Below are 11,857 nucleotides of genomic sequence, written 5' to 3'. Positions count from 1 at the left end.
TTTCAAGAAGAAATCTTTCACTGTGAGGTTGGCGAAAACACTGGCCCAGGTTGCCCAGAGAAGCTGTGGCTGCCCCATCCCTGGAAGTCTTCAAAGCCAGGCTGGACGGGGCTTTCAGCAAGCTGGTCTGGTGGGAGGTGTCCCTGCCCAGGGCGGGGGGGGTGGAACTGGATGGTCTTTAAGGTCCCTTCCGACCCGAATTATTCAATGATTCCACGCATGGAGCCGTGCCGGGCTGAGCCGAGCCGAACGGGGCCGTGCCGCTGCGGACAGACCCCAGCCCAGCCCGGGCGGGCGGAGCCGGGGGGCGGTGCGGGGCCGCCCCGGAGGAGGCGGGGGGGCCGCTCCCGCCGCCCGACCCATCGCAGCGCAGCATGTTGCGGGCGGCGGTGAGCGTTTCCCGGCTCTGCCGCGGCCCGGCCCGGCTCGGTGCGCCCTTCTCGGCCGCCGCCTCCCCCATCCCGGCGCCCAACCCGCGCCCCGACATCGCCTGCAACAAGGTAGGGCCGCGGCGGGGACCGGAGCCGGCCGGGGGGCGGCAGCGGTGGCTTCCCCCGGGGCGAGCTGGGCTGGGACGGGACGGGACGGGGAGCGGGGGGGACGTGGCACCCCGGCTCGGCCGCGCTGGGGTTCGAGCCCCGGTGCCGGGCTGGGGACACCCCCGGTTTAACGCTGAGCGGGGCAGGCGCCGGAGCGGCCGGAGGTTTGGGCCCAAAGCTTCGCGTTTCAGGAAATCTTGTTGGGGAAAAAAAAAAAACAAGAAAAAAAAAAAAAGCAACTCCGGGCTGGTGCAGCTGGTGTGGGGCAGAAGGGGGGCGTCCTGGGTTTTATCCCTGTCCCCGCAGCCATCGGCACAAACAGCCGAAGGAGAAGACCGTGCGAAGGAGGGGAAGGTTCCTGGCTTGGTGGTTGGTCTCTGCGTAGATGAGACCCTTGCTCCTTGCTCGCTGCCCTGGGGGAAACAGCATCCCATCACCAGGGCGAGGTGCTGGTGGGGGGCGAGCCTTGGTTCCCCTCCCCAGCCGCCCCCACCTGGGGCGGTGACAAGGCCCTTGGCCCTTGGCTGAGAGTTCGGCAAGCCCTTGGCGAGCACCACGATCTTTGCACTGACGCTCTCTTGCCGCAGAGCTGGAAAAAAAACCCCACAAATTCAGCCTTACTGAGAAAGAACGAGTTGGTGAAAAGCTGCTGTTTGTGCCTGGTTCGGTTTCAGAACGGTTCACGGGGATCCTAAAATCAGCTAATCAGGGAAGTTGCTGCCAAAAGCTCTAGTGCTGTTTACAAAATCAACTGTATCATCCCTGCCTGAAGCGTTTTCCCGGCGTTCAGTCTCCCGAGCCTCCCGGTGTTCCTGCGCAGCTCCAGCCAGGCTTCCAGGGCTTGAGGGGTCCTACTGGGACAGGAACCGCTTCCAATTCACGGGGTGTTTGCCGAGGTGTGAATTCTCCTTATTAACTCGAGGCTGTGTCTGTTGCTGTCTTACTTTTAGGCTAAAATACCTCCTTCGTAGTGGTGCGGTTTTGGAGCCCGCACAAGTTGAGTCTCTTTTAATTAAACACCCTGCTAAGATGCTGTCAGATAACTAAAGCTCTTACCGATTTTGCGTAGGTCTGGCTCGAAGGCTTAACGCTGCTTTGCTTTTTTTCGCTGCAGATTTTCATAAATAACGAGTGGCACGATGCAGTCAGTAAGAAGACTTTCCCGACTATCAATCCAGCAACGGGAGAAGTCATCTGCCAGGTTGCTGAGGGCGATAAGGTAAGCGTTCCCGTGACAAGATGGGTTTGTTTTCCACACGAGCGGGTACACGGGGATCGCAGGGGAAGACGTTAACTCATCTCTCACCGAGTCCTGTGTTTGTGGTAGTAAGCGTCTGACCTCTACAAATACCACGTCGAGTGCTGCTTGTGTCCTTCCTTGACTACTGCGTTCAGCAAAACCCCTCTGGCTTTGCCTCTTACTGGTGGCAAGCCGGGACTGGAAAGGGTGGAGAGGAGTAGATGTGGGGAGGCTGGGGAGCAGCCGTGGGTGGAGGTTGCTGGAGCAGGTGGGGATGAAGGCAGCCACCTTTGCGGTCCCGTGGGTGCTGTGCTAATGGTGTGACCCAGAGTCAGGGTAGCAGAGGAGACAAAAGGTCAGGATTCACCTGGAGAGCCCCTTTCTGCTGTACACATGCAGTGGGAGACTGTCCCCACCCCTAGGAAATTAAAAAAGGGAAAAGAGAGAGCGATGGTGGGGAATAGGGTCACGTAATCATCCCGTGCCTTATGCAAGGCCCTCCTAGGAGTCTGTGGCGGAGCTGAGGTGGTGTTTCCCAGCAATTTTGGGTTCTTCCTACAGTCTGGAAACTTGTCTGTATTCCCCAAGGGAGGGGTGAGTGAGGGAAACCCTTTGTTGTTTGCTTGTCCGTGGCAGACTGGCTTGTCCTGGCGAGACCATCACAGCAAGCCAGAACAGAGAACCCACTAGAAACAAGTTAATGCCCTGACAGGACAGAATGACGGATTAGAGATATTTGATCGTGGAAAAAAACTCCTTTAGACTGTGGTGGTGAAACCAAATCCCGAAAGATTGTCAAAAGCACGTTTCTGGAGCTTTTTCCATGCCTTGTTCTAGGATGCAAATATTAACCCAGCAGATGACATTGCGGAAATAACTAGACAATATTTGCGCTCCGAGGAGCTGAAATAACAGCGTAAGCACAGGCGGAGGTGGCGGCTGCCTGGCTGTTGCACCCATCTGTTTCACTGCCGCCTCTGCCCCCTCCTCCCCGTGGATGCAGACCGGGCGAGAAACTTGTGGCGAGTCCAGCAAGTTCTTGCCCCGCTCCCCGTCCGTCCCCGTCCCCCCCCCCCCCCAAAAAAAAAAAGCAGCACTAGCAGCCACTTGTGCCATCTGGCTGGAGGCTGTTGTCTCTTGGGAGACCAGGGAGGGCTTCAGCTGAGTTTTGAGAGAGCTGGGGGGCGCTGCTTACTCCTTTCTCACCCTCTTGCCCGGATTCCTCTGCAGGCAGATGTGGACAAGGCCGTTAAGGCAGCCAAGGCAGCTTTCCAGCTGGGCTCGCCTTGGAGGAGGATGGATGCTTCTCATCGGGGGAAGCTGCTGAATCGTCTTGCTGACCTGATCGAGAGGGACCGGGCTTACCTGGCGGTAAGGATGGGGGAGTAGTTTTGGGAAGCTGAAAGCGAAAAAGCCAATGTGCAGAACTGACCCGAATTGCAAGCTGAGTAATGAATCTAAATCTGCCCGGTTTTCCCCACCTCGCTCTTCAGGCAATCTCATTGTCTTTTGCAGGCGCTGGAGACTCTGGATAACGGGAAACCGTACTCCATCTCCTACCTGGTGGATCTGGACATGGTAGTCAAATGTCTCAGGTAGGTATGGAGGCTACAGTGACAGCACAGGAGCTCTTCACACTCCATGCTTGTGCTCAGCTGGCGGTAGTTGAACCTCTGCTCGTGCAGAGACCAGATGCCTCTGAGGAGGAAAGCAAGAAGGAGGAAGTCCTTCTTAGCGAGAGGAAGTCTCTCTTATTCCCTTTTGACGAGAGACTTGTTATTTTCAATTCAGTGACCAAAACTTTATTGTTGCTAGATACTTTGCAGGCTGGTCGGATAAATTCCACGGCAAAACGATCCCGTTAGACGGAGACTTCTTCTGTTACACAAGACATGAGCCAGTGGGAGTTTGTGGACAGATAATCCCAGTAAGTAAAATGTATCAGTAGTTCCTGCAACATTGCAAGAAGTCAGTGTTACCAAGAAGTGCTGTCTTAAAATGCAAATTATTACCTGTCGCTATCATCTGCTTCCTCCAGTGGTAGAGAATGTTATGCTTGCACCAGCTGGGAGGGCCGTTACTTTGCTCTGGCAGTAGAGAACTATCTGTTGATTTCTTGAGCTCTGAGAAAGATTTACTTTCTATCTGCTAAAAAAAATGTAATAAAAATTTAAACCCCTTTATAGGAGTTATCTGGCTCAGACCCACAATTAGGTTTAAATTACTATCTAGCATCAAACCCCAAAATTCTATTTGATAAGGAAATAGAGAACTAGTGTGCAAAATTCAGCTTTACGTACCCGATCTTACTTCTGTAACTGGTAGCAAGCCTAGCAAGGTGGTTTGTCAACAGCAAAGCCAGATTTGCACAGTGGTCCATGGATAGTGTTACCCCTCCATAGGAGTAGCCGCATTCTGATTGCTGCAGGCTGTATTTGCGTGGTTCTCATATTTGCATTGAGCAAGAACTGAATGTCAGTGCCTCATCGGTCTGCACTGCCCTGGCATCGCAAACAGGCTTTCTTTCAAAACGCCTCAAAAGAGGGTTTAACAGTAAAGATGAATTAAAAAACCAGTAAGTTAGGGTTTTGCAGTGGTACTGAGAAACCTCACACTTCAGAGCACAGTTTTCCCGGACAAGCAGGAGGCAGTGCTTGAAAAGGAGACAAATGTTGAAGAGCAGCGAGGGAAGGATCAAAGGTGGCTTCCATAGGTGCTGCAGCTGATTTCAACGAAGCTCACTGGTTCCTTACTGATTAATCAGAAACTTTCAAGTTCAGACCAGCAAAAGCCTCCTTGTTTTTCAGTGGAACTTCCCGCTGCTGATGCAAGCGTGGAAACTTGGGCCTGCCCTGGCTACTGGGAACGTGGTTGTGATGAAGGTGGCGGAGCAGACTCCCCTGAGCGCTCTCTACGTGGCTAATCTGATCAAAGAGGTGAGCGGAAAGGCTGGGCTTCCCTCTGCTGCCCCACCGTCGCTGCTGGAGCGCGGCGCGATACAGCCAAACTGGTGAGCTGCGGAGGGCATGTGACAGGAACAGAGAAGGGCTGTGTCATCTGAAGAAAGGCTGGATTGTCTTGGGATCTTAGCATTCGATTTAGCCAAAAAGAAAAAAAACCTTGTCCTTAAAAATTGATATGCAGAGGACATAAATCTTGATTGGGGAAGGACTCTTTAAGATTCAGTTAAATAACAAACTTCATGGCGACTAGAAAGCTAATATAAGCTCAAACTATGCTTAGGATGTGGGGCAGGGAGTTGTCCTGGTTCTTGTCCTGGCAAACTGAACATTAAAACTAAAGGCCTAGGAAATTAAAGTGAAGTAGAAAAGGCTCTGTTCTTCATGGGAGGCCTCCTGAAGCATTACTAACAGATGAGGGTAGGTGAAATCCTTGATTCATAAAAGGAATAACGTTGTTCTCTCCTGGTGTGAACGGGCAGGCTGGATTCCCACCAGGCGTGGTGAACATCATCCCCGGCTACGGGCCCACTGCAGGGGCTGCCATCTCTTCCCACATGGATGTAGATAAAGTGGCCTTCACCGGCTCCACGGAGGTAAGGGAGTACTTTAACTTTTAAGCCCTTGAGATATAGAGAATATCTCATTGCTCTAATACCCTTTCTGTATAACGTACTGGAGGTACCTTACCTTCTACACTTTGTTTTTAAAAATACAGCTGACTTCAGGGTGTGATACTTATTTTTACTTTACATAAGACTCTTTTTAGGAGCCTTCTTTAGAATACCTCCTGTTGTTTCCCTTGAGCTGCTTCTTACTAGAGGTGAAACTCCAGGCAGACTTCAGTCGTTCCCTGAAAGCCCTACAATTAAGGGATTATTATTAAACTGCTGACTGAGACCTAAACCCAGCCACCTTGCCAGGTGCAGCTGTTTGTAGGAGTTAACTCCTAATACCTGTGTTTCTCACCATGCAGGTTGGGCATCTGATCCAGAAGGCTGCAGCAGAGAGTAACCTAAAGAGGGTGACGCTGGAGCTCGGAGGAAAGAGTCCCAATATAATCATGTCTGATGCAGACAGTAAGCACCCGCTACCGTAATTATTCGATCTGTACCTTTTACGTTGGCTTCCTGCAAGCAGAGCTGGAGGGGAAAGGAAACCTCTCCCGTGTCCTGTGAGTCTCCAGCTCTGACAGCAGCTGGCTGTTCTCACCCGGTGAAGTCTCCGTGCCTCCAGCTGTAGCTGCTGTATTTGTGTATCAGCACTTCTTCACTCCCACTTCTTTCTCAGGGCTGGGAAGTTCAGTTATCAACAAAGGAGAATTGTTTCGGTATCTTCCCTCAGTCTTGGTCCCATTTTAGTTTTCATTTCTATCTCTTTCTCTTAGAGTGTACTGCTCTTTTCTAGTCTTGTGAAGTTCTGGTTCCCTCACCTCTTGTATATAGACTCATTTTTGGTCTTGTTGAGCCAACACACATGCTTTTACGTGGCAGTAACTAAGGAAATTCTTCTAGATCTAAAATGTCCTTAATACCTGATAATTTTGAATGAGAACTCTGCCGCAGATTAGATTTTTTTGTCTCCAGTATGGGGTGCTTTAATACACCCTCACACTAATTAAATCTGTATGTAACTTCTGCTCTCCCAAAGCATGGAAGATGCCTCTCAACTGAAAGGGCTTTGTATCCCTGATACTCCAGCAGTCTGCATGATACTTGTTCAAAAGAAGTCACTCACTGACTCTGGTTGGTTTTGTTTGCTTATTGGTTTTCTCTCCTCTCCTCAATCTTAGTGGACTGGGCTGTGGATCAAGCCCACTTTGCCCTCTTCTTCAACCAAGGGCAGTGCTGCTGTGCTGGATCCCGAACGTATGTCCAGGAAGATATATATCATGAGTTTGTGGAGAGGAGTGTTGAGAAGGCCAAGGCCAGGGTGGTTGGAAACCCGTTTGACTTTAAAACGGAACAGGGGCCTCAGGTAAGAGCAGGAAACGTCCTGAATTGTTATCTCATGAAATAGTCCCAATCTTCAGTCATTGTGCATCAGGAGATTAGAATGAAAGGTATCCTTTGGTCTCTTGATTAATCTCCTTTGAACTGTGCCAATTATCTCCTTGCTCGTGCAGGAGGGAGAAGTTAATTAACTGATCTGATTATTCCAAAACCTCCACTTGACACTGGCATTTAAAAGTTACCCTCTCCCTTTGAAGATGGCTTGGCAGCCTGATGAAATGGGGAATTGCTGGAGCATGGTCACATGCGCAGCAGGTTGTGGTTGAATCTTTTTTTTACTCCCAGTCAAGGTGAAACTGATCTCTCTGCCCTCATGGCTCTTAGGTCGATGAAGAGCAGTTTAAGAAGATCCTTGGTTACATTAGTACTGGGAAGCGTGAAGGAGCCAAACTGCTGTGTGGTGGCAACCCCGCTGCGGACAGAGGCTACTTCATCCAGCCAACTGTCTTTGGCGACGTGCAGGACAACATGACGATTGCCAGAGAGGAGGTGAGACCTGCAGCGCCTTTCTGTCTGCCAGCTTCTCGCTGCTTCATCGTTTTGCCCCTTCTGATGCAAAAAACCACAGGTCCACAAGCACTGCACGCTCACGAACTGCAAAACTTGATGCTTCTTAGAAAGTTTCTACCGCATTAAACTTCCCTCCAGGTTACATCCTGGGCACTTTGTAATACAGGAAGTGATACTTTGAATTTGGTGTCCTGTGTGACTTCTGGCATAAATACATAACTCCATCATCAACCACAGCCTCCCCCGTGATCAATTTACACAATTTTCACCTGCTCTGTTTGGATTTTGCAGATATTTGGGCCAGTCATGCAGATTCTGAAATTCAAAACCATCGAGGAAGTCATTGAGAGAGCAAATGACTCCAAGTATGGCCTAGCAGCAGCAGTCTTTACAAAGGATCTCGACAAGGCAAACTATGTGTCACAGAGCCTGCGAGCCGGAACAGTCTGGTGAGCCTTGGCCCTTCCTTCTCCCTAAACGGCTGGAAGCTTCCTTAAGGGCTGCCGTTTCTTGTTGAGTTTGCTCTTTGCTAGCCTGTCTCTACTTTGGATCCAATTTTACTTGTATTCCCCTGAATGGAATGTCAGACCTCCAGTTGTCATGCTGGTAAAATTTAGGTATATTAAGCTTCCCATGCTCCCACTATGAATTAATGAATGGGATGGGCAGGGAAGAGAAATCCAGTCCTGCAGCTGGTAATGACAGCGACTGCTGCTGCAGGGCTCTGGACGCCAGCAGTGATTAGATCACCCAGCACGTCCCTACGGTCTTGGCTGCTGCTGTGATGTTCCTCTGCATTCTGAGGCCGCGCTGAAGACTATGCCAAAGTCAGTACTTCAGCACCAGTTTACTGTTCCAGCACAAGAGGTTTTGGAGATCCAGTATCTCACTCTCTTTTTCTTTAATAATCCTGAGTGAACAAGTAGGTGCTTTTAGTATCTGTTCCCTGAAGGAGGTGTGGGTGGCAGCCTGGAGGCTTGGTCCTGTGATAATGAGAGTTGTGAACCGATTTCATGATGTTCTGTTTCCTGGTTGATAAGGATAAGGTTTTGGTATTGATTAATTCTCTTGGCCGAGAGAACTGACAAATAGGGAAATCCTGCCTAGAAATTCAGCCGTCCCTTTGCTGCGAAAGGGCTCTTCCATTAAGCAGTTCTACAGGTGCTTAATTCTCGGTTTCCATTTCAGGGTAAACTGCTACGATGTGTTTGGCGCACAAGCCCCGTTTGGCGGCTACAAAGCCTCTGGGAATGGGCGAGAGCTGGGAGAATACGGTCTGGAGGCATACGTGGAGGTGAAGAATGTGAGTATTCCTGTATCCAAGGTCTTCCCAGCCCTCTGCCGTAGCTCCAAACTGTGTTTGTGCCTGTTGGTATAGGCTGGCCTGAGAGCTGCAATTCTTCCTTCTAATGCTTGAAACAAAGTTGGAGCTGCGCTTCTGAAGTAACCATAAACACAACTCCATGTAACTGTATTTAGAACAGAAAGCTGTCCTTGCTTTATACTGCTGAGGAAAATGAGGATATGTGACCAAATAGATTAGCAGTTGCCTGCACCGCTTGGTGCTCTTCAGCTGTTTCTCTCTATAAAGAATCATGGAATCATAGAATGGTTTGGCTTGGAAGGGACCTTAAAGACCATCAAGTTCCGCCGACACCTCCCACCAGACCAGGTTGCTCAAAGCCCCGTCCAGCCTGGTCTTGAACCCCTCCAGGGATGGGGCAGCCACAGCTTCTCCGGGCAACCTGGGCCAGGGTCTCACCACCCTCACAGTAAAGAATTTCTTTCTAGTATCTCATCTAAATCTCCCCTCTTTCAATTTAAAACCATTACCCCTCGTCCTATTGCTACACTCCCTGATAACAAGTCCCTCCCCATCTCTTCTGTAGACCCCTTCAGGTACTGGAAGGCTGTTGGAAGGTTTCCTCAGAGCCTTCTCTGCTCCAGGCTAGTGTATGGACTTCTCTGTGATTTTATTTTGTGGAGAACAGGAAGAACCTGTGCTGGGGGTGGGTGCCTGACGGGTAGAAGCTTGTGCAGGTACAAACCGGCAGATGAACTTCAGGCACTCAAGAGGGGGAGCCTGAGCAGTGACAGTACTCGATGCTGCTCCCTTGAGGCTACGTGCCAGACCAAGGTTCCTGGTGTTAGGCAATCCCCGCGCCGCAGGCTGAGTAATTTCCTGTAAGACAAGAAGAAGGGCTGTCACTCTGTCTGCTTGGAGCTGCCATATCTAAAGGGTGATGGAGCTCTTGGGCAGAGGTGGTTAGCCCATGGCCCCAGAGCTACAATACAGCAAAGCACGTAATGGTTGAGGGCCTCCAGCTGGTGACCGGCAGTGGCTGGTCTGGTACAGGAGCTCCACAAACAAGTGTGCCCGCTCCCACCTCTCAAAGGGCAGTGGCATCTCTGGAGGGGTGCTGTGACCCAGCCTTCGAGCTTCCCCCTCCCTTCGAGCCTTCCAGGCAGGTCTCCAGACCAAGGGGATCCCAGCCACTGACTGTCCTCTGCTTCTGTTTCTCTTCTGCAGGATGGTGTTGCCTCTTGGCCTTCAAGTGAATATACCTGAACACCATCTTCAGGAAAATAACTTGTGACTTTCTTTCTTTTTTTTTTTTTCTTTTTTTTTCTAGGTGACAATCAAAATTCCACAGAAAAACTCCTAAAGGACAGCAGCCTCTCCATGTGTTTGGAGACACCTATGCAGCTTCGTGAGATACAGAACAAGGAAACCTCTTCTTAACACACACAAAACTTAGGTGGAAAATACGTAACTCTGTGTTAAGAAATGTTTCTTTAGAAGGTTACCTGAAGGAGCTTTTGTTAAAAATCATTACTTGGCTTTATCTTTTTAAAATACCAAATACAGTCGAGTACTAATGCATTACACGGGTGTACTCTTGTTGCATCTCTACCTGATGAAAATGCTTTTTTTTTTTCCCAAGAAATTGTTTAAATGCTTGTCTGGTCTGGAGGAGGTTTTATAATAACTTTTTGTTGGCTTACACAGCTAGTTCTATACTCCTTGCCCTATACACCTAAGCCATACATCCCCCTTCTGTAGGCAAATTGAGAGCAACCCCTCAGCGTGAATCTCTGAGGTATAAATTTGTTCTCTGCTGCTCCCTTTGTATCTATTCCCAATAAACATTCTTGCCTTAGTGAGGTTAACCCTGCCGTCAATGGAGCGGTTTGTGTCAGTGAGCTGAGCAGGAGCTCAGGCGCCCACACAAGAGGAAAGGGCCTCAGGTTGCACCAGGAGAGGTCCAGGATGGATATTGGGAAAAATTTCTACACCACAAGGGTCACCAAGCAGTGGAAGAGGCTGCCCAGGGCAGGGGTGGAGCCGCCATCCCTGGAGGTGTTTAAAAGCCGGGTGGAGGTGGTGCTGGGTGACGCGATTTGTCAGCGTTGGGCTGATGGTTGGACTCCGTGATCCGAAAGGACAGTTCCATCATTCTACATTTGTATTTTCTTCCACGCCATCAGTTACCCCCAGCCTCAAGCTGTTTTTAAGGTTTTTGCAGGCTTTCTGCGAGATGTTAATGGAAGGTGGCCTTAACGTTAAAGGCAGCCCTACATCTGGTAACTGTCCCCAGCAAAGCAAGCACAAGAGCCGACTGTCCCAGAACAATAGAGCCGCGGGGCCGGGGGGATCGGTGCCTCAGTGAGGGTGTTGAGGCTGCGGCGGGAGACCCCTCTACCCCGTAATCGTTAGAGTGAGCCCTACGCTGGAGGGCAGGCGCCTGTGAGGGGGAGACAAGCCCGTGGAGGGTACAAAGCGAAGGCGGAGACAGGTTTCTCCCTCCCTCGTCCCCTCAGCGGGCACCGGCGGCCACCTCCCCTCAGCCCGGCGGGCGGCCGCTCTCGCCACGAAATCTCGCGATGCTTCGCTCCTCCGAGATCTCGCGATACTTCGGGTGGCCCCGCCCGCTCTCGCAGCGTTCTCGGCAGGGGGCGGGGCCGGAACGCACCTCTCGGCCCCGCCCCCTAGTGTCTTTACGTCATCATAAGGCACCCGCCAGCTCGAAGGCCCCGTGGGGGCCTTGATGGAGGCGTCGCGTTTTTAGGGCTGGCGGCGGCCGCCTGTAAACCGCGCTACCGCCGTGGCGGAGGCTCCTAAAATTCCCCGGTGGGCGCGGAGGGGAGGTGGAGGATGTGGGCTGACCTTCTGCATGGGACACGGCAGAGGCGGTAGGGCCGTGGCGGGCCGTGCCGCCCGGCGGGTGTGCCCGTCTCAGGGTGCCGGCAATGCCTGGCTCCCGGGCGGCGGCGGCGCCTCGGCGGCGGCGTCTCCCGGGCTGAGCGGCGGCTCCCAGCCCGCCCGCGCCCTCCCCGCGGCGCTCCCCCGCCTCCCTGCGGGGTCTCGGCCCCCCCCTCCCCCCCCCCGGCCCGACCGGCCGGGGATGAGGCGGTGCGGCGGTGGCACAAAGGCTCCTCCGGGGTTGCCCGTCGCCTAGCGCGGCCCAGCGCCCCCGGGCCGGCCCCGCCGCCGCCCCCGGCGGCTCCCTCCCTTCTGCCTCGCTGGCCCTCGGCCCCCGCTGTCCCTCGCTGGGGACGGGCCAGCGGCTCTTGCTCCCCCCTCAGCTGCCTGTA

The 11,857-nt window shown here is 52.2% G+C and overlaps 1 protein-coding gene across 2 annotated transcripts; it reads left to right on the top strand.

Annotated features, from left to right (window-relative positions):
- The first annotated feature begins 308 nt into the window (after positions 1-308).
- ALDH2 (aldehyde dehydrogenase 2 family member) lies at positions 309-10,430 on the top strand. Of its 2 annotated transcripts, none has more exons than XM_074159745.1 (13): positions 309-500; positions 1,654-1,758; positions 3,010-3,150; positions 3,295-3,374; positions 3,595-3,706; positions 4,587-4,715; positions 5,222-5,335; positions 5,716-5,818; positions 6,532-6,716; positions 7,076-7,240; positions 7,553-7,710; positions 8,450-8,564; positions 9,895-10,430. In XM_074159745.1, the coding sequence occupies exons 1-13, from the start codon at positions 375-377 to the stop codon at positions 9,925-9,927; spliced, it is 1,566 nt and encodes a 521-aa protein (XP_074015846.1). In that variant the 5' UTR covers positions 309-374; the 3' UTR covers positions 9,928-10,430. The 2 variants fall into 2 exon arrangements, with proteins under 2 accessions (XP_074015846.1, XP_074015847.1); XM_074159746.1 differs by lacking the exon at positions 309-500 and adding an exon at positions 743-1,435.
- Positions 10,431-11,857: the final 1,427 nt, after the last annotated feature.

This window comes from Numenius arquata, chromosome 16 (genome assembly GCF_964106895.1).
Source record: "Numenius arquata chromosome 16, bNumArq3.hap1.1, whole genome shotgun sequence".
Classification (NCBI taxonomy): domain Eukaryota; kingdom Metazoa; phylum Chordata; class Aves; order Charadriiformes; family Scolopacidae; genus Numenius; species Numenius arquata.
This window is presented reverse-complemented; position numbering and strand designations above follow the sequence as displayed.